This window comes from Musca domestica, unplaced genomic scaffold (assembly GCF_030504385.1).
Source record: "Musca domestica strain aabys unplaced genomic scaffold, Musca_domestica.polishedcontigs.V.1.1 12, whole genome shotgun sequence".
Lineage (NCBI taxonomy): Eukaryota > Metazoa > Arthropoda > Insecta > Diptera > Muscidae > Musca > Musca domestica.
Window position 1 is genome coordinate 16,666,092 of NW_026712155.1, and position 19,260 is coordinate 16,685,351.

Sequence of the window (19,260 nt, forward strand, 5' to 3'; positions counted from 1 at the left end):
AAATACTGGAGTGCTCTAACGATAGCCACCTGTGGTTTTCCAGCCAAATATATAGAAAACAAACTATCACGCTTGAATTCCACCGCGAATAACTTTTTTTCTGGAAAATTCTCATGCTTTTGTACGCTTGTAAATAATATAATGAGCTGTCAGTGGAATAATTTTAACAGATGTGGGACGAGTGGCTTAGAAATGACAGCAGTCTGAAGTTGATTACAGTTTTTTTATCTCATTCTAAAAAAATCGGCATTAATGGAGCTCTAGAAGGCCTTGGAAATATTCTTTGAAAAACCAAGTTTTCTAAACTTAAAAATCTTTAAAAATATTTTTTTTAAATTTCGAGATTTTTTCAGTTCAAATACTTGTAAATACTCTTTAAAACTACATAAAACATCCAAATTATTGAGCCAATAAAGCCTTCAAAATATTCTTTCAAAAATTCAATTTTGTGGGTAAATAAGGTCCTTGAAATATTCTTTTAATAATCCGCGATCTTAAAGTCTGAGAATATCCTTCAAACCTCTACGTTTTTGAGCTCGATAAGACTTTTTCCTTAAAAATCGAAACCTTGGAAATATTCTTGAAATGTCGATTTTTATGGAGCTCAAAAAAGCCTTGGAAATATTCTTTGAAAAATCAAGTCTTCTAAACTAAAAAGTCTATATAAATCCTTTTTTTTTAATTTCTATTTTTTCATTTCAAATACTTGCAAAGACTCTTTAAAACTAAATTAAAATTTCAAATTATTTAGCCAATGAGATATTCAAAATAATCTTTCAAAATCCCAAATTTTTTGGGTAAATAAGGTCCTAGAAATATTTTTTAAATAATCCACGTTTTTGAAGGCAAAAAGGCCTTGGAAATATCCTTTAAAGCCCTACTTCTTTGAGCTCGGTAAGACTTTTTCTTTAAAAATCGAAACCTTGGAAACAATCTTGAAAATTCGATGTTTATGGAGCTTAAGAAGGTCTTGGAAATATTCCTTGAAAATCTAAGTGTTCTAAAATCAAAAGCCTTTAAAAATATTTATATTTGGAGTTAGTCTTTAAACCTACGAAAAATTCTTAAAAGAAATCCAAAATTACAAAACTTCTTTAAAAAACCACCTCATAAAGGCCTTGAAAGTGTAATTTAAAAATCCAACAATTTTTGACCAATAAAGCCATGAAATTAGTCTTCAAAATTGCATTTCTATGGAGCTCAAAAAGGCCTTGGAAGTATTCTTTCAAAAAAAATCCATGTTTACGGAGCTCATGAAGGCGTATCAAAACATTATTAAAAATAAATATTTTAAAAAATCTACGGTGAAAAGATTAAACAGGTCTCTGAAATATGGCAAATATGGCAATATGAGTTCATTAACTCAATAAGCTTCAGGATAGAGCTCACGGAGGCTCTTAAAAAATCACGTTTATGGAGTTCAACAAAAAACCTGGAAATGTTTTTTTTTTTTTAATTGGAAAATTTAGAAATTTATAGAACTAATTCCGTTGCTTTCAAAATATTCCTAAAAATTCACATTTATGGAACTTGTGAAGGCCTTAAAAATACTCCTAGAAATCTGCGGGAGCTCCATAAAGACTTCAAAATATTCTTTCAAAATGTTATTTTTTTCAATAAGCCAAAGGGACTATTCTTAAAAGTGTCCTATTTATGAATCCCAAATAGGTCTAGGAAAAATCCACGATAATTAAGATTCGCAATGTGTTGGAAATGAAATAAATTATTCATGTTTATGAGGTCAATAAACCCTTGAAGACGTTTCTTAAAACTGCTATTTGTACAGGCCTTGTAAAAAATCCCTAAAATCTAATTTTAAGGAGTTCAATACATATTTAGAAAAAAAAACTCTCTTCTATGGAACTCATTGCTCCCAAAGACTTGGAAAGATTCACAAAAACTTAACGTTATAGAATCAGGTTAACTCTGATCACTCAAACGTACTTGATCGTTTTATTCTTGAAATATTCCATTTAAAATTTCAGCAGTTTTATAGAAAGCGAATAGATATTCTTCCATGGAAAACAAAAAAATCGTTAAAAAAAAACAAAAATTTTGCCCTTCCCTAAATTGAATCTTCAAGCCTTAATTACAGAATATTGAATTGTATTCAATAAATTTCTACTCCCCCATATTAATTTTTATCATTTTTACCCCTTCACTGTACCAGAATTTGACCATTATTATTGTGGTCTCCCCCTTCTGAGTTTGGATTCCAAACCTCAGGCTACCTTAGCTCGCTCTGTCAGATTCTGCTCAATTGAAATGTTAGAAGGTAACAAAATCGATGCTCGAGGTTAAAAGAGTTCTTTTATGGTCGTCGACTCACAGGCACTTGTTGTTTGTATAGTTGTAAGCGAAGTCCCACAAGTTGTGTGTCCCTATCAATGGTTACTACCTATATGACAGAGGAAAAGAAGAAGAAGAAGCAGCAGAAAATCCATTCGTTATGCAGGTCATGCACATAAACAAAGTTAGTAGCAGAAGTGACTTTGAGGCGATATAAACTACACAACACAAGGATACACACACACGCGCACACGCACTCACACATATCTACGCGAACAACAAATTTACTCACCCACACTCGTCCACCCACCCCGGCATCTTAAGCATAAAGGACACAGGACTCTTTGCTATGTTCCATGAGGGTGTATGTATGGGTTTTCATTCGCCTTTGATTGGCCTTCTCCCCACTTCACAGCTATGCTGGGGAAGATCAAATATATATGTGTTGGACAGTGTACACCTTTGGCTCGCCTTTCTTTGTACACGTTGTTTCCGCCAATGTTGGAAGTCCTATACGTTCGTTTGTATGTGTGTGAGTGAGTTAGGGTGTGCAAGTGCGTTCATTTGTTTTTGTTGCAGAAAAAGCCAATTTGTACAAACTAACTATGCAATTTTGTGCTTCCTTTCATCACATCCCTGCACAGCTCCTGCAACAGTTAAATATTCCCACCTCTGGGCAAATGAAAACTAAATAGCCAACCGACCGGGCAAACGACCGACCGACAAACCAACAAACGACCCTCGTCCGCTAATAGAAAAGTCAGTTGCGTATAAATATGGGTTAGTGAAAGGTTATGGAGTGCCATTAGAAAGTAAGCGAGCGAGCAACAGCATCAATACGCACCAATTTGCTCGACTGCTGATGTTGTTGTCGATGTTGATGATGATGACGATGAAGTTCGCCATGATAACGCTGCGGTTTGACTGCAGTAAAATTTTATGTTTTCCATGTGCTCTAGATTGATTTATGTTTGGCTGGAATGTTGTCCACGCGTTTTGTGTGTGTGTCCTTTACGTTGATGTTTTTAGCTGTCAGATTAGGAATGTTGTTCAATGGAAATAACTTCATGATGCAGTGGAAACAAAATCTGTTAAATTAGCTATGACATGCGATGCAAGGGAATGTTATATAAGATATTGACGGGTCAGTTTTCTTTTAAGAGGAGCATAAAGTTCGAGGGTGGCGTATGATTAACCACAGTAATTATACGCAACCAGGTAGGAATTCCATTTTTTGACTACAATATAAATGTTGGAAGGATAGGGGGAAGTTTAATTGGGTTTCACAAAAAAGATTTTGGATATATTTTGAAAGCAAGGGACTATTTTCAAAATCCATTTCCATATGATGATAAGATCCACATAAAAAGGCATTAAGCATATTCTTGAAAAAAAAAATCACGTTTTAAGAGCTCAAAAAACTTTGGAAAATTTAAATGTATGCAGCCCAAAAAGGCGTTAGATAAATTCAAAATAATTAGGAATATTAAATCCACATTTAAGACATTCAGGGGACCTTGAAAATATTATTCTCAATTTCACATTTAAGATCTTGTCTTTAATATCTTGAAATAATTAACGATTAAAAAAAACAAAGATTTTGGGGTTCATCAAGGCCTTGGAAAAATCGAGGCCATAAAAGCCTTAGAAATATTCTCTAAAATTCATTCTTATGAAGCTCATGAAGGCCATAAGAATATTCCTTAAAATCCAAGCTGATGAAGCTCATGAAGGCCTTGAAAATATTTCTTAAAAAGTCGGAGCTTTTGGAGCTCAGGAATAGCTTGAAAAAGTTCTCTATGAATCAACGCTCATGGAGCTTATGAAGCCTTTGAAAACTGTCATTAAAAATCCACCTTTATGGACCTCAGTTAGGACTTGAAACTATTATTTCAAAATCCCCGCTTAAGGGGCCAATGAGGGCCTTATGGAGCTCGTAAGGGCTTTGAAAATATTCTTTAAAAATTCTCGCTTATGAAACTCATGAGGGCTTTCAAAATATTCTTTAAAAATCCACGCTCATGAAGCTTATAAGGTTCTTCAAAATATTCTTTGAAAATCCACGCTTATGGGAATTTATAAGGTTCTTCAAACCATTCTTCGAAAATCTGCGCTATGAAGCTTATGAGGTTCTTCAAAATATTCTTTTTAAATCCACACTTAGGGACCTCAGTTGGGCCTTGAAAATATTCTTTAAAAATACACGTTTAGTGAGCTCATAAAGGACTTCCAAATTCTCTTTAAAAATACACGCTTGGTGAGCTCAAAAAGGACTTCCAAATTCTCTTTAAAAATCCACGCTCATAGAGCTAATGAGAACCTTAAATATATTCTTTTAAAATTCACGCTTATAGAGCTCATGAGGACCTTTAAAATATTATTTTAAAATCCCCGCTTATAGAGCTCATGAGGACCTTTAAAATATTATTTTAAAATCCCCGCTTATAGAGCTCATGAGGGCCTTAAAAATATTATTTTAAAATCCACGCTTATAGAGCTCATGAGGACCTTAAAAATATTATTTTAAAATCCACGCTTATAGAGCTCATAAGGACCTTAAAAATATTTGATAAAAATCCACGCTTATAGAGCTCATAAGGACCTTAAAAATATTCTTTAAAAATCCACGCTTATAGAGCTCATGAAGACCTTATAAATATTTTCTTTAAAGTTCACGCTTATAGAGCTCATGAGTACTTTAAAAATATTCTTTAAAAATCCATGCTTATAGAGCTCATGGAGACCTTAAAAATATTCTTTTAAAATTCACGCTTATAGAGCTCATGAGGACCTTTAAAATATTATTTTAAAATCCACGCTTTTAGAGCTCATGAGGACCTTAAAATATTATTTTAAAATCCACGCTTATAGAGCTTATGAGGACCTTAAAATGTTATTTTAAAATCCACGCTTATAGAGCTTATGAGGACCTTAAAAATGTTATTTTAAAATCCACGCTTATAGAGCTCATGAGTACCTTAAAAATATTTGATAAAAATCCACGCTTATGGAGCTCATGAGGACCTTAAAAATATTGTTTAAAAATCCACGCTTATGAAGATTATGAGGACTTTAAAATATGCTTTAAAAATCCATGCTTATGGAGCTCATGGAGACCTTAAAAATATTCTTTTAAAATTCACGCTTATAGAGCTCATGAGGACCTTTAAAATATTCTTTTAAAATTCACGCTTATAGAGCTCATGAGGACCTTTAAAATATTATTTTAAAATCCACGCTTTTAGAGCTCATGAGGACCTTAAAATATTATTTTAAAATCCACGCTTATAGAGCTTATGAGGACCTTAAAAATGTTATTTTAAAATCCACGCTTATAGAGCTTATGAGGACCTTAAAAATGTTATTTTAAAATCCACGCTTATAGAGCTCATGAGTACCTTAAAAATATTTGATAAAAATCCACGCTTATGGAGCTCATGAGGACCTTAAAAATATTATTTAAAAATCCACGCTTATAGAACTCATGAGGACTTTAAAAATATTCTTTATAAATTCCCGCATAGGGTTTAGAAAATATTCCTTAAAAATATTTTTTTTAATAAATAACGCTTGTGGAGCTCATGAAGACCTTAAAAATGTTTCTAAAAGATCCTCTCTTAGGGCCTTGAAAATATTCCTTAAAAATCCACGCTTAGTGCTTTGAGAATATGTATTTAATATCCCCGCTTAGTGCCTTGAGAATATTTATTAAATATCCCTGCTTAGTGCCTTGAGAATATTTTATGAAAAATATTTTTCAAAAATCCCCGATTATAGAACTCAGGAGGTTCTTGAAAACAAATTGGAAAACTCACGCTAATGTAGCTCATGAAGACCTTAAATACATTTGTTGAAAATCCAAACAAAAATAACTCATGAAGACCTTAAAAAGTTAAAGAGTTGATGGAGGTCTGGAAAAATTTATTTAAAAATCCCCTCTTATGGAGCTCAAGAAGACTTTGAAAATAATCTAAAAAATAACAATAATCTAAAAAAAATAGTTTTGAAAATCTATGCTTAAGGAGCTCATAACGACCTGGGAAATATTCTTCAGAAATCCGCGATTAAGTCCTTAAAGATATTCTTTAAAAAAAATCCGCGACGAAAGCGTTGAAAAATCCGTTAAAAATCCCCGCGGGGATGAAAGCCCTGAAGTTTTGCCTTAAACATCAACGATTTAGCTCAATAATAATGAAGACCATGAAAACATTCTCTTAAAATCGGAAAACGAATATTAAAGGGAAATCTTTAGAAGGATTCCCATTTGGAGAAGACCTTTAGGAGGTCTTCTTCACACATCTTCTATACTTAAAATACATTACTTCTAATACATATCTTCTCTTGGTCTCATGTATTATGTTATGATCTCTCAAAATTATAATCCCCTCTTCTCTCATTTTTTTGTAGATTCACCGCAACAACAACAATATCAAACACAACAACAACAACAGCAGCAACAACAACAAACAAAAACACATCCCAACGGTAGTATCATTTCAGGAATGGCCACACTATCACATCACATAAGAGCGCCACGACCACCAACACGGACAGCCTCCTCAACCAATCCCTCGTGTGGATCAGGGGGTGGAGGTGGCGTCGGCGGAAGTAGTAGTGGTGTCGGAGGCGGCAGTGGTTTAAATTCAAATTTGATCGATCAAACCCCTTCGAATGGTAGCAGTAGTAGCGGGGTCAGCAGTGCTCCCTCTTCGAAAGGCCACTCCCATCATCATGGCCATGCCCATACGCATGGCAGCACGACTGTCGATAATATCGGCATGACAACAACGTCATCGAGTGCGGTGGGCGGTGGGCCATCGCACCTGCAGCAACAGGTGCCACAGGCGGCAATAGATGAGATGCGCGTCTGATAGGTGTCGGTGTTCGAACTAGATTTATAGTCGTCTTCATGGTAAGTGTGAGAGTGAAATGATCGAAGAAGTTTTCGGATACTCCAAGTTTTTGGGGTCAAGGTACTGCAATTTGAGTTGAGAGTATATACTGACCTGTAAAGAGTCAACAAATGGATATTGTGTTGGTGTTAGTCATTCGGTAAAACTATAGAAACAAATTTGAGATTTTTCTGAAGTCGAGGTCGAATCTGAGCATCAAAATAATTGTTGTGAAAATTTTAGTTATACAAATAAATGGTAGATGAAATTTTGAGATTTCCCAAGGTTTTGGGGTCGAACTTATGTGGCCGAAGTCCACAACGGAATCTAACCCTTAGGTTGGAGTTGGAAAGTGAAGTCATTTTAAGGTTTCCCCTTGATTTGCAGTCGAGCTTATTCAACTAAAGTGGATGTTGGAGCCTGAGCCTCAAACCGCATCCGAAGTTGAAGGGTGAATGTTGTACTAATTTAAGTCACACAAATAAATGATAGAAAATTTTTGAGATTTTCAAAGGCTTTGATGTCGGACTAATGTAGAGGTTTAGCCCTTAGGTTTGCAGTTGGGAGATGGAAACAAAATTTATTTTACTTCCTCAGATAAACAATAGAAAAAATATTGAAATTGTGCATGGCTTTGGAGTTTGTAGTCTAAACTCAGCTCAGGAAGGTCTTAAAGATATTCTTTAAAAATCCACGCTCATTGAGCTCAGGAAGGTCTTAAAATATTCTTTAAAAATCCACGCTCATTGAGCTCAGGAAGGTCTTAAAATATTCGTTAAAAATCCACGCTCATTGAGCTCAGGAAGGTCTTAAAATATTCTTTAAAAATCCACTCTCAGAAAGAAAGGCCTTGCAAATATTCTTTAAAAATCCACGCTCATAAAGCTCTGGAAGGTCTTGAAAATATTCTTTAAAAATCCACGCTCATAAAGCTCTGGAAGGTCTTGAAAATATTCTTTAAAAATCCACGCTCAGAAAGAAAGGCCTTGAAAATATTCTTCGAAAATCCACGCTCATACGGCTCTTTAAAAATCCACGCTCATAAAGCTCAGGAAGATCTTGAAAATATTCTTTAAAAATCACGCTCATAAAGCTCAGGAAGATCTTGAAAATATTCTTTAAAAATCCACTCTAATAATGCTCGGGATGGTCTTGAAAATATTCTTCAAAAATCCACGGTCATAAAGCTCAGGAAGATCTTGAAAATATCCTTTAAAAATCCACGCTCATAGAGCTTAGGAAGGTCTTGAAAATACTCTTTAAAAATCCATGCTTATGGAGCTTCGGAAGATCGTGCAAATATTTTTTAAAAATCCACGCTCATAAAGCTCAGGATAGTCTTGAAAATATTCTTTAAAAATCCACGGATACAGGAATTGAAAAAAGCGTCCTCAACGCATATGGAGCTCATAAATTCTCCAATTTTGTAGAGCTCCTAAAACTCTTAAAAATATTCCTTAAAAAAACCATTTGTTAGAACTTATGAGGCCTTAACAAACCCACGTTTATATAAGTCCCCTAAAGCCTTAGAATTTTTTCAAGGCTTTGGGGTTGGATTAATGAAACCAAAGTCCAGGTTGAAGTCTGACCCTAAGACTGGAGTTGGGAAGTAAATGCGCAATTCATTTTAAGTCATTCCGATAAACGATAGAAAAAAATAAAATTTTTCTTGGGTTTGGCGTAGAGCTTTGGTCGAGGTTGGAGTTTGAGCCTCAAGTTGGAATCGAAAGGTGAATCTGAGATAATTTCAGTCATTCAGGTAAATTGTAGAATAAATATTCATCTTTTCCATTGATTTGATATTGAAGCGCTTCAGCTATAGTCCTGGTTGGAGTGTGAGCTTCAAGTCAGGGTGGACGCTGGATAGGGAATTTTTTGTTCATTTTCATAATTCTGACAAACGGCGCCTATTGACTACTCCTCGACACTGGTGCTGAAAGAAAAACTTGAACACGACTATGTTGCTCTGATTTTTCTACTCATTTAAAGATAAATGAACGGAATGAGATATCCTTGAAAAATTAGTGCTTTGCTAATAGCAAACATGTGAGGCACACTGAGGCCATGAACTCTCATGCCAGTTTTTCGGATAATTTGGTTCTTCCTCAAATTGCAGTCAGTACTATCATTCGAAATATTAACTAAAATCACACTTATTGAAACAGAATTTAATTTCGGTCCTTCAAAAATTCTCTGCATTTTTTTTTTTAAATTTTCAATTCCATGTTTACCTATTTTGTAGACTCCTCGATTTTTTTTTGCAACTCTATACCTTTATTTCACTTCAATTTGTTTTCTTCCTTATTTTCAATTTTACCTAATTATCCTTGTGCAATGCCTTGTTTATGTACATCCTTGTTTCATTATCTGTTGCACTTGACTAGATTTTTCGATTCGAAATTTTCCTTTGCCCATTAACTTATCTTTAAGTGTAGTCACTCAGTTACTCACTCACACATTTGCACTTATTACAAATATTCACACTAATAAAGAGGCGAGAGAGCATCATCGTTTCTCTCTATACGAATAGCGAGCGGAGAAGTCATTTAGCAAATAGTACGAGTAAGATTTCTTATCATTCAATTGAGCTGCTTAACGACAGGGAATTGTTAGTGCAATTGTTTGGAAGTGGCAATGGTAAAATGAGAAGATTTGAGAGGAAATCTATTGTGTGTGTGAGGCTGAGTGAGTATGGTGAATAAGACAAAAAAACTTTTAATAAATAAACAATTTCATGTTGTGAGATAATGGATTTTAATGAGCGGGATATTTAAACCACGAATAGTGCGTATGGAGACAATGTTATGAGAAAATATTGATTTGCTAAGGGAGAGACAGACAATAATTTCGCAACAAAATGGGCATACATTTACGATTCTCAGTGCCTAATAATTCCATTCTGACTGGCCTGGCGGTATTTGATATCTGGTACCAACTATCATTGATGTGGAGGGCATATTGCGAATGTCAGAGACTTAAACACCAAATAGGATGAAACATAAATATGGGAATCATGACTATATCTTAACCGATTTTCACCAAATTTGACACATATACAGAGTAATAAAAAAATAGGAACAAAGTCAAATACCATAATTTTTATTTTTCTTTTTTTTTTATTTATGAATGAAAGCATAAAATGTCGGAAATAACATTAAATTTTAGAATAAGTTTAGATTTGTTCAAATTGGTCACCTTTGGCACGAATTATGGCCTTTAAACGACCAATGAAACTGTCACACACTGCTCGAATTTTGCTCTGCGGTATTTTGGCCCATTCCAGGCGAAGCGCTTGCTTGAGGTGATCGACACTTTAGTATTTTTTAGTGCCAACCTTGCTTTCCAAAATACTCCAGACACAATAGTCCAACGGATTGGTATACGGAGATTTTTATGACTATTGTGCGCTGGAAATTAAGCGAGGAACCTCATATTCTAACCATTTTTGGGTGGTGCGTGCTGAGTGCGATGGTGCTGAGTCCTGTTGGAAGCCTCATCGTTTCCAAAGTGTTGGAGTTCACAAGGCTTTAATACAACCTCCAGAATATTTTCGCGATAATATTCGTCATTTATTCTGATGCCACGGTCGATAAATACTATCGGAGAGCGATCATCTGCTGTTATGGCGTCCCAACACCATCACCATGGCCGGCGCTTGAGTTCTGGTGGCCAACCGAAGGTGCACATTTTCAGCTGACCTCTTTGGCAAGTAAACACGATAATTATTTTTGTTTACAAACTGCTGGAGTACGAATGTTTTCTCATCGGAGTAAACCAAATTCGGCAGTTCACCACTTTCGGTCAAGCGAAGCAACTCTTTAGCTCTTTTGAGTCTATTTTCTTTCTGAAGTGGTGTAAGAAGTTCTTGGACTTTTTGAAATTTCAATGGCTTTACCCCGAGCTCATTTTTCAATATTTGCCGAATGGAATATTGCGTTATGTTTAGCTCACGAGCCATTTTTCGACCACTGCGACTCGGGTTTCGATCAAGTTGCTTCTTTACTTTTCGAACCATTTCTGCTGATGTTGCTGTTTTCTTCCGTTCACTTTCTTGACGTCGGGCTACGCTACCAGTAACGAGCGATGGTACCATACACAAAAGATTTATTCACATTTAAATGCTGTAGTGCTCTAACGATAGCCACTTGTGGTTTTCCAAACCAAATATAAAGAAACCACACTATCACGCTTTAATTCCAAATCACGAATAATTTTTTTTTTCTGGAAAATTCTCACCAAAATGCTTTTGTACGCTTGTACCTTTTGTACCTGTCACTGGAATAATTTTAACAGCTGTCGGACGAGTGGCTTAGAAATGACAGCAGTCTGAAGTTGGTTGCAGTTTTTTTCATCTCTACCCTCTCTAGCCATATGACTGAGGATATACAAAATTTCTCCTCATGAACAAATTTCAGGATTATCTTCGATGTTCCTGGATTTTCGTTATAACTGGGATTTCGTCTACTAAAATTTTCTGCCTCAGAGTGTAGTGTATACCCCCTCTAGCCATATGACTGAGGGTATACAAAATATTGTCCCCTCATCAACAACTTTCAGGATTATCCTCGACGTCTCCGAGGAACTCTTATGTCCAGGTGTCTATGAGAACCGGGGTTTTTGTTATAACTGGGATTTCGTCTAACAAAATTTTCTGCCTCAGAGTATTGTGCCCATTAAGAAGGCCAAATACTCAAAATGTGGAAAATGTTGCAACAATCAATATCGGGAGGTACTTTTAAATGGGAGCTATATGAAAGCGTGGCCCGATATACACAAATTTCAGATATAACACACCTATGGCCAAAATTATAGCCATGAAGGTCGATCCCTTTCAAAGTTGGAGTGATTACCTTTGATGAACAGACGAGCATGTTTAAGTCGTCTTAGAATTTCACACTAACCAAGAATACATATTTTCTTTATTGGATCTTAAGTGACCATTTCGATGAGTTACACAGGAAAGGACAACCTCAATGTACCCTCCTCCATACCATAGTGAGGGGTATAAAAGGAATATGCCCACCATAGCAGGTTCATCTAAACAAAAATGCTATTGACACTTTGTATGGTGAAGTATGATTAGGTAAAAATTTGATATTTATAAGATCCCTCTCCCACAATTCCAAAACTCCCAACCCTGACATTTCCCCCGCCCCATCAAAGCTGATTAACTTTTTATTTTCTTCTGCTATTACTTAAATAAAATAGATGAAATAACTTTTCTACATAAATGCATATTTTTCCAAACAAACGGACAAAAAAACCGAAATGAAATTCCAAATGTTATTTTTCTTAGTTTTCCTCATGAGTATGTATGTGTGTGTGTGTGTGTGCGAGTGTAGTATCAAACAAACAACACCACACTGCATCATTGCATCGCTGCACAGTCATGCAATTTTTGCATCTCATTGCATTTCAAATTGACAAAGTTCTAATGATGTCTTTACAAAGTACAATGTTTATACATTTTAACGAACGAATCAGAAAAAAAAGAAAGAAAAAAAGAAAAACTGCGATGGGTACTTGAAAAGAAAATCAAGAAAAAGTTTCACTTTTTTTCTTCGGAAACTTTTACACGCCGCAGAGAGATGGCTTGGGGGAGAGAGAGAGGGAGTGAGAGAGATGAGGTAAACAAAAATATGTTGAATATGTTTTATGTTTTCAGGTTTTTATTTTCCGCTGTTCTTTTCTTCATTTCTTGCATAGATTTTCTTTACATTTTTTTTCATATCATTTAGTTGTTGTGTTATTGTTGTTCTCCGCGTTTTTTCTGTTGTTGCTTCCTCCACGTGTTGTGTTGTCATTGAGAAAGTTGTGCAAAAATATTTTGCCAAATAAATTAAAAGTTTTCCTCGTGGAATGAGAGAGGAAAATACGATTCCCAGTTTTTTTTTGGCCAATGACAAAACACACAAATTTAACAAGCGAACAAGGAAGCAAAAAAACAACAACAAAACCAGCAACAACAACATCAACAAAAAGAACACCAAGCAGAAGAAGCTTAGCAGGAAACAAAAGAGTCATCAGACCGCCACTTAACGGCACGTTGTCGTTTGGCAGGTACAACATTGGTGTGAACCAGCCGCAACTCAACAGGGTTGGGACAAGTTGTGTTCTTGTCGTGGTGGTGACCATGGCGGGAGATGGAAATATACAGAGGGTTAGGAAGTGAGCTAGCCAAGGTAGGGTGGAGCTAGGGGAGCTTTGGAATTCTCGAATTACAAATATCACATTTATGAATTCCAGTTATGTATAGCAGAACTGTAGGTTTTTAGGAGGCTTTCCATGTTCAGAAGACCCTCGGTAGGTCTTTAAAATTTAGGTAGGTCTTTAGAATTTAGAAGGATGCCTACTGAGATTAGAATTCAGGCCTTCTTTCTTAATTAAAAATTGGGGACCCAAGAGATACGGATTCTTAAGCTGTATGAAAATAAATACTCCAAATCACTCAATATTTAAGGTCAATAAAAAAGGGGATACATACTCTTTCGGAGCTAAGGGTTAAGGGTTCATTTTCTCCACTCCGATTCTCCAAAGGATCTCCTGTGCATCAAATGTTCTCAGAAGATCTCATGTATGCCACATGCAGAACTTTCTTGTAAAAAAAATCTTTTGGAAGATCTTCTATGTATAAAAGGCATCTGCAGGATCTTCTGTATACAGAAGCCCTATAAATAGTCTCTTGAAGCTATTCTGTGTTTGGAAGGCTTAGTGAGTATAAAAGGTCTCTTCATAGTCTTCTGTGTATGGAAAGTCTACACAGAACCTTCTTTATATAGGGGATCTCTTGAAGGACTTCTGATCTCCTGTTAATTAAAATGATCTGAGAAGGTCCCCTGTGTGCATCTTGAAGAACTTCCTTGTTAAAAAAAAAAAACTTCTAGAAGATCCTCTATGTGCAGCAGGAATCTGCAGCATCTTCTGTGGTCAGAAGCCATATAAAGCATATTTTGGGGTCCTTTTGTGTTTCGGAGGCTTCTAAATGGTTTTCTGAGCACAAAAGGTATATACTGGTCTTCTGTGTATGGAATGTCTATACAGAATCTTTTTCATATGGGGGACTTCTTAAAGGACTTTTGAGTTTGGAAAACTTCTAGAAGTTTTTCTGTGTCTATCCTACCAACACCTGTGTGCAAATACCTCTTTTAGGTAAAAAAATCTAAAAAACCTGTAAGAGGTCCTATTTTGTATAAGGACCTTTAGAAGGTCCATTGGGTACAGAGGCCTTTTGGAAGATTTTTTGAGGTCTTCTCTGTTAAAAGGACCTCTAGAACGACGTCAGTGTTTTTAAAAAAGTCTTCTGTGCCTACAAAACTTCACCAGGACGTCTGTTTTTTTTTTTTTCGTCTGTTTTTTTTATCTTCCTGAATAAAAATATACAGTTTCTAAGAGGTCCTCTTTGGTAAAAGAAACTTGAAAAGGTCCATTGGGTATAGAATTTCTCTAGGAGATGTTCCGAGATCAGAATACCTGTATTAAAAGGGCCTTCAAAAAGTCTTCCGTTTCTACAAAACTTCTAGAAGGCTTTCCGTGGTTCAGAGACCCCTAGAAAGTCTTCTGTGTATAGAAGAAGACCTGTGGATACTCTTCAGTAAGTAAGAGACCTCATAAAGATCTTCTCTGTATAAAAAAAAGCCTAAGAGGCCGTTCTTGGTAAAATAACCTTTAGAAGGTCCACTGGGGTATAGCATTTCTCTAGAAGATCTACCGTGATTAGAAGACCTGTAAAAGATCTTCTGTGTTTGAAGGACCTCCAGAAATTCTGCTGTGCTTGGAGACTTCTAAAAAACTCTTCTCTGTACAGAAGTTTTCAATAAGTGGGGAACCTCCAAAAAGACTTGTTTTTATTAAAAAATCCTCTAAGAGGTCCTGTAGAAGGTCCATTGGGCATGGAATTCACCTAGAAAATTTATGCGATTAAAATACCTGTGAAAGGTCTTCTGTGTTCAAAAGGATCTCTAGAAGTTACAAGGCCTCATTGCTATAAAGACCTCCAGAAAGTCTTCTGTGTCTACCAAAATTCTGGAAGACTTTCTCTGTGTTTGGAGCACTTCTGGAAGGTTGTTCGTCTTTAAAATATTTCTGGAAGGTCTTCCCTTTAAACACACCTCGGTAGAATCATCCGTGTAAAACATAATTTATGAATGTCTCCTGTTTTAAAAATACCCTAAAATGTCCTTTTGTGATTAAAGGCGTGTGGAAGGACTTCTGTCAAATCAAGAGTGTCTTCCTTGATAAAGAAAATCTAAAAAGCCTCTAAAAAGTCCTCTTTGGGAAAAGATCCTTTAGAAGCTCCATTGAATATGGAAGGCCTTTAGAAGATCTTCCTTGATTAGAATACACGAAAAAAGTAATCTGTGTTAAAGGACCTCTTGAAGTTCTTAGTTTTTAAAAAGGACCTCCAGAAACCCCTCTTTGGCTATAAATTTTTCGAAGGATTGTTTTTTTAGAGGACTTCTGGAAGGTTTTCCATCTCTTAAAGATCTCTGGAAGGTCTTCCCCTTTAAGAAGACCTCTGAAAGATGTTCTGTGTAAAAAATATTTTATGACTATCTCGAATTATTAAAAGTCTCTTAAAAGGTCCTTTTGTCGTTGAAGGTGTGTGAAAGGTCTTTTAGAAGGTCCACAGGAATATAGCATTCCTCTAGGAGATCTTTCGGGATTAGAATACCTGTAGAAAAGTCTTCTGTGTTAAAAGGACCTCTAGAAGGACTTCAGTGTATAGAAGACCTCCAGAAAGTATTCTGTGTCTACAAAAATTCTCACAGGACTTTCTCTGTGTTTAGAGGCCTTTAGGTGGTTTTCCGTCTCTAATAGATCTCTGGAAGGCCTTCCCCTTTAAGAAGACCTCTGAAAGATGTTCCGTGTAAAAAATATTTTATGAATATCACCCGTCGTCCCTTAAAAGGTGGTTAAAGGTGTGTGAAAGGTCTTTTATAATGTCCATTGGCGTATAGAATTCCTCCAGAATATCTTCCATGATTAGAATACCCCTAAAAAGGTCTTCTGTGTTAAAAGGACCTCCAAAAGCACGTCAGTATATATACCCCAAAAAGTCTTCTGTGTCTATAAAATTTCTCGCAGGACTTTCTCTGTGTTTAGAGGCATTTGGGTGGTTTTCCGTCTCTAATATATCTCTGGAAGGCCTTCCCCTTTATGAAGACCTCTGAAAGATGTTCCGTGTAAAAAATATTTTACGAATATCTCCTATTGTTAAAAGTCTCTTAAAAGGTCCTTTAGAGGTGTGTGAAAGTTCTTTTATAAGGTCCACTGGCATATAGAATTCCTCCAAAAGATCTTCCACGATTAGAAAACCCGCAAAAGGTCTTCTGTGTTAAAGGACCTTAGTATTAAAAAGGACGTCATTATTAAAAAGACCTCCAGAAAGTCTTCTATAACCTCCCGAAACTATTCTGTGGCTACAAAACTTCTAAAAGAATTTCTATTTGTTTAGAGGACTTCTGGAAGGTCTTTTAGAAAGTCCACTGGGGTATAGAATTCCTCCAGAAGATCTTCCATGATTAGAATACCCGTAAAAAGGTCTTCTGTGTTAAAAGGACCTCTAGAAGAACTTCAGTGTATAGAAGATCTCCAGAAAGTCTTCTGTGTCTACAATATTTCTTACAGGACTTTCGCTGTGTTTAGAGGCTTTTGGGTGGTTTTCCGTCTCTAATAGATTTCTGGAAGGCCTTAGCCTTTAAGAAGACCTCTGAAAAATGTTCCGTGTAAAAAAAAAAATATGAATATCTCCTGTTGTTAAAAGGTACTTTTGTGGTTAAGGGTGTGTGAAAGGTCTTTTAGATGGTCCATTGGGATATAGAATTCCTCCAGAAGATCTTCCATGATAAGAATACCCGTAAAAAAGTCTTCTGTGTTAAAAGGACCTCTAGAAGGACTTCAGCGTATAGAAGATCTACAGAAAGTCTTCTGTGTCTACAAAATTTCTTACAGGACTTTCTCTGTGTTTAGGTGGTGGTGGGTGGTTTTCTGTCTCTAATATATTTCTGGAAGGCCTTCCCCTTTAAGAAGTTTTATAAATACCTCCAAAAGTCTTCTGTATCCACAAAACTTCTCGAACACTCTCTGCGTTTAAAAGCGATCTGCAAGGTTTTTGTCTTTTAAAGATCTCTGGAAGGTCCTCCCCTTTTATGAAGACCTCAAGAAGATTTTTAGTGTAAAAAATATATTTTGCATATCGTCTGTTTTTTAAAGTCCTCTTAAAGATCCCTTTTTGATTAAGGGCGTGTGGAAGATCTTCTGTCTACTCAAGAATGTCTTTCTGGATAAAAAAATCGAAAATATCTTCTATGTCTAGGAGACCTCTCAATGGACTTCTGTGTATAAAAAAACCAGAAAAAAAATTAAAATATGTATAAGGGCATATTTTTTATATACATAAAAGTGCTCTAGAAAGCCATCTGAGTATAGAACTCCCTTAGAAGGTCATCTAGAATAGAAAACATCCAAAAAGTCGCAGGTCTTTAAAAAACTCCCCGAATATTTTTTGTGTGTGGTGTCTCTAAGTTTAATTTCCAAACACTGTATCTCCATTGAGACATGGTTGTAACAATTGCTCATGCTAAGAGAGTAGGAAATATGTACGGCTGGGTGTTCATTTTTATTTACATTTTCCGTAACATCTACGACAACTGGTCCATGTCTATAACCATAACTTTGGTCATGTTTCCAAGGTTTTTTTTTAGGGTTTCCTCTTACCTTCAAGTACATGTTGGAGCAACACTTCAAACGTTTTGCAATATGTAACCAAAATACAAGAGAGAGAGAGAGAGAGAGAGAGAGCGGCAAAGATGTACACCTGGTCTCAGGGCATACAACAAGAGTTCCGGCTAGTAATGGCATGGTAATTGTGTGCGTAGGGGCAAAATGGTAAAATGTGTGTTGGGCAAAATGTTGAGGTAATATGGGTTTCATAGTTTGGTTATATATTTCCCTTAGTTTTTTTTCCTTTTTGTTGCCTTTCCCTCTCTAACCCCCTCTCCTCCCTCTCTCTCCAGGTGAGTCTGTACATTATTGCTGCCAAGATTTATGTTAATAATATTCAAAAGTACTTTTTACAAGATGATGAAGACGACGAAAACGAAAGATGAAGAAGAAACAGGAGAGCAATATAACAGTTACCATTTGCTGGTATTTCAAGAAAAATACCATTGCAGCTACCCGCGCACTAAGAACTAATGTTGAACCATGGCAAACAGTAAAAAGAGCAAAAAAAGAGCGGAGAAAAAGAAAAATTGTATTCAAATTAACACAAAAGTGCTCTTAACTGGATACAAGAATGTTTTCCTCAACCTCTACCGCTCCCCCCCCCCCCCCCTTGCTGAAGGACAGCCTTTCTTGATGTTGGCTCAAATATGGCTCAACAGTGGTACCAGGAGACATAAGTTTGACTTTTCGTAAGGATTTAAAGAATATGAATTTAGGAATTTGCTAAAAATAATTTCCAACAAAAATTAGAATGCAAAGGAGAAAGAAATGCCTTCTGAACGGTATAATTTCGGAGAAATATAAAAATATGTAAAAAATTGATAAACATAAAACTTAAGACTTCTACGAGATCTTTTGCATACAGACAACTTGGAATTGCTATTCTGTCTTTAAAAGACCATCTGGAGAGTGTTCCACATAAGAAAGTTTTCTAGAAAAACTTCTGTGTTAAGAAGACCTTCAAAAGCCTTCTGTGCTCAGAAGGAGATATTCTCAAGGAAATATATAATAAAAAAATCTCCGCTAAAAGAAGTTCCGCCACAAATCCATGTCTACTCAGAAAGCTCAAGAGAAGAAGGTTAGATAAAAAAACTGCAACAAAGTCAAAAGCCATAATTTTTATATTTTTTATAAAAGTTTATTAAATGAAAGCAAAAAATCTCGGAAATATCATCAAATTTTAGAATAAGTTTAGAATTATTCGATTTGTACGACTTCTGAGTTTAGGGGACCTCCAAAAGGCTTCCGAGCTTAGAAGGAAATATATAACAAAAAAATCTCCGCTAAATGAAGTTTCGCCACAAATCCATGTCTACTCAGAAAGCTCAAGAGAAGGAGTTTTCAGAGTGAGATA

General features: G+C 35.8%; 1 protein-coding gene across 2 annotated transcripts in view; it reads left to right on the forward strand.

The window, feature by feature from the left end:
• The window catches only part of LOC101894115 (uncharacterized), a 281,643-nt gene that overhangs the window by 235,113 nt on the left and 27,270 nt on the right, over nt 1–19,260 (forward strand). For both annotated transcript variants that reach the window (XM_059118333.1, XM_059118332.1), the window contains exon 11: nt 6,697–7,201. In XM_059118333.1, coding sequence (XP_058974316.1) covers nt 6,697–7,160 — 464 coding nt within the window. In that variant the 3' untranslated portion in view covers nt 7,161–7,201. The remainder of the gene's footprint in view (nt 1–6,696; nt 7,202–19,260) is intronic.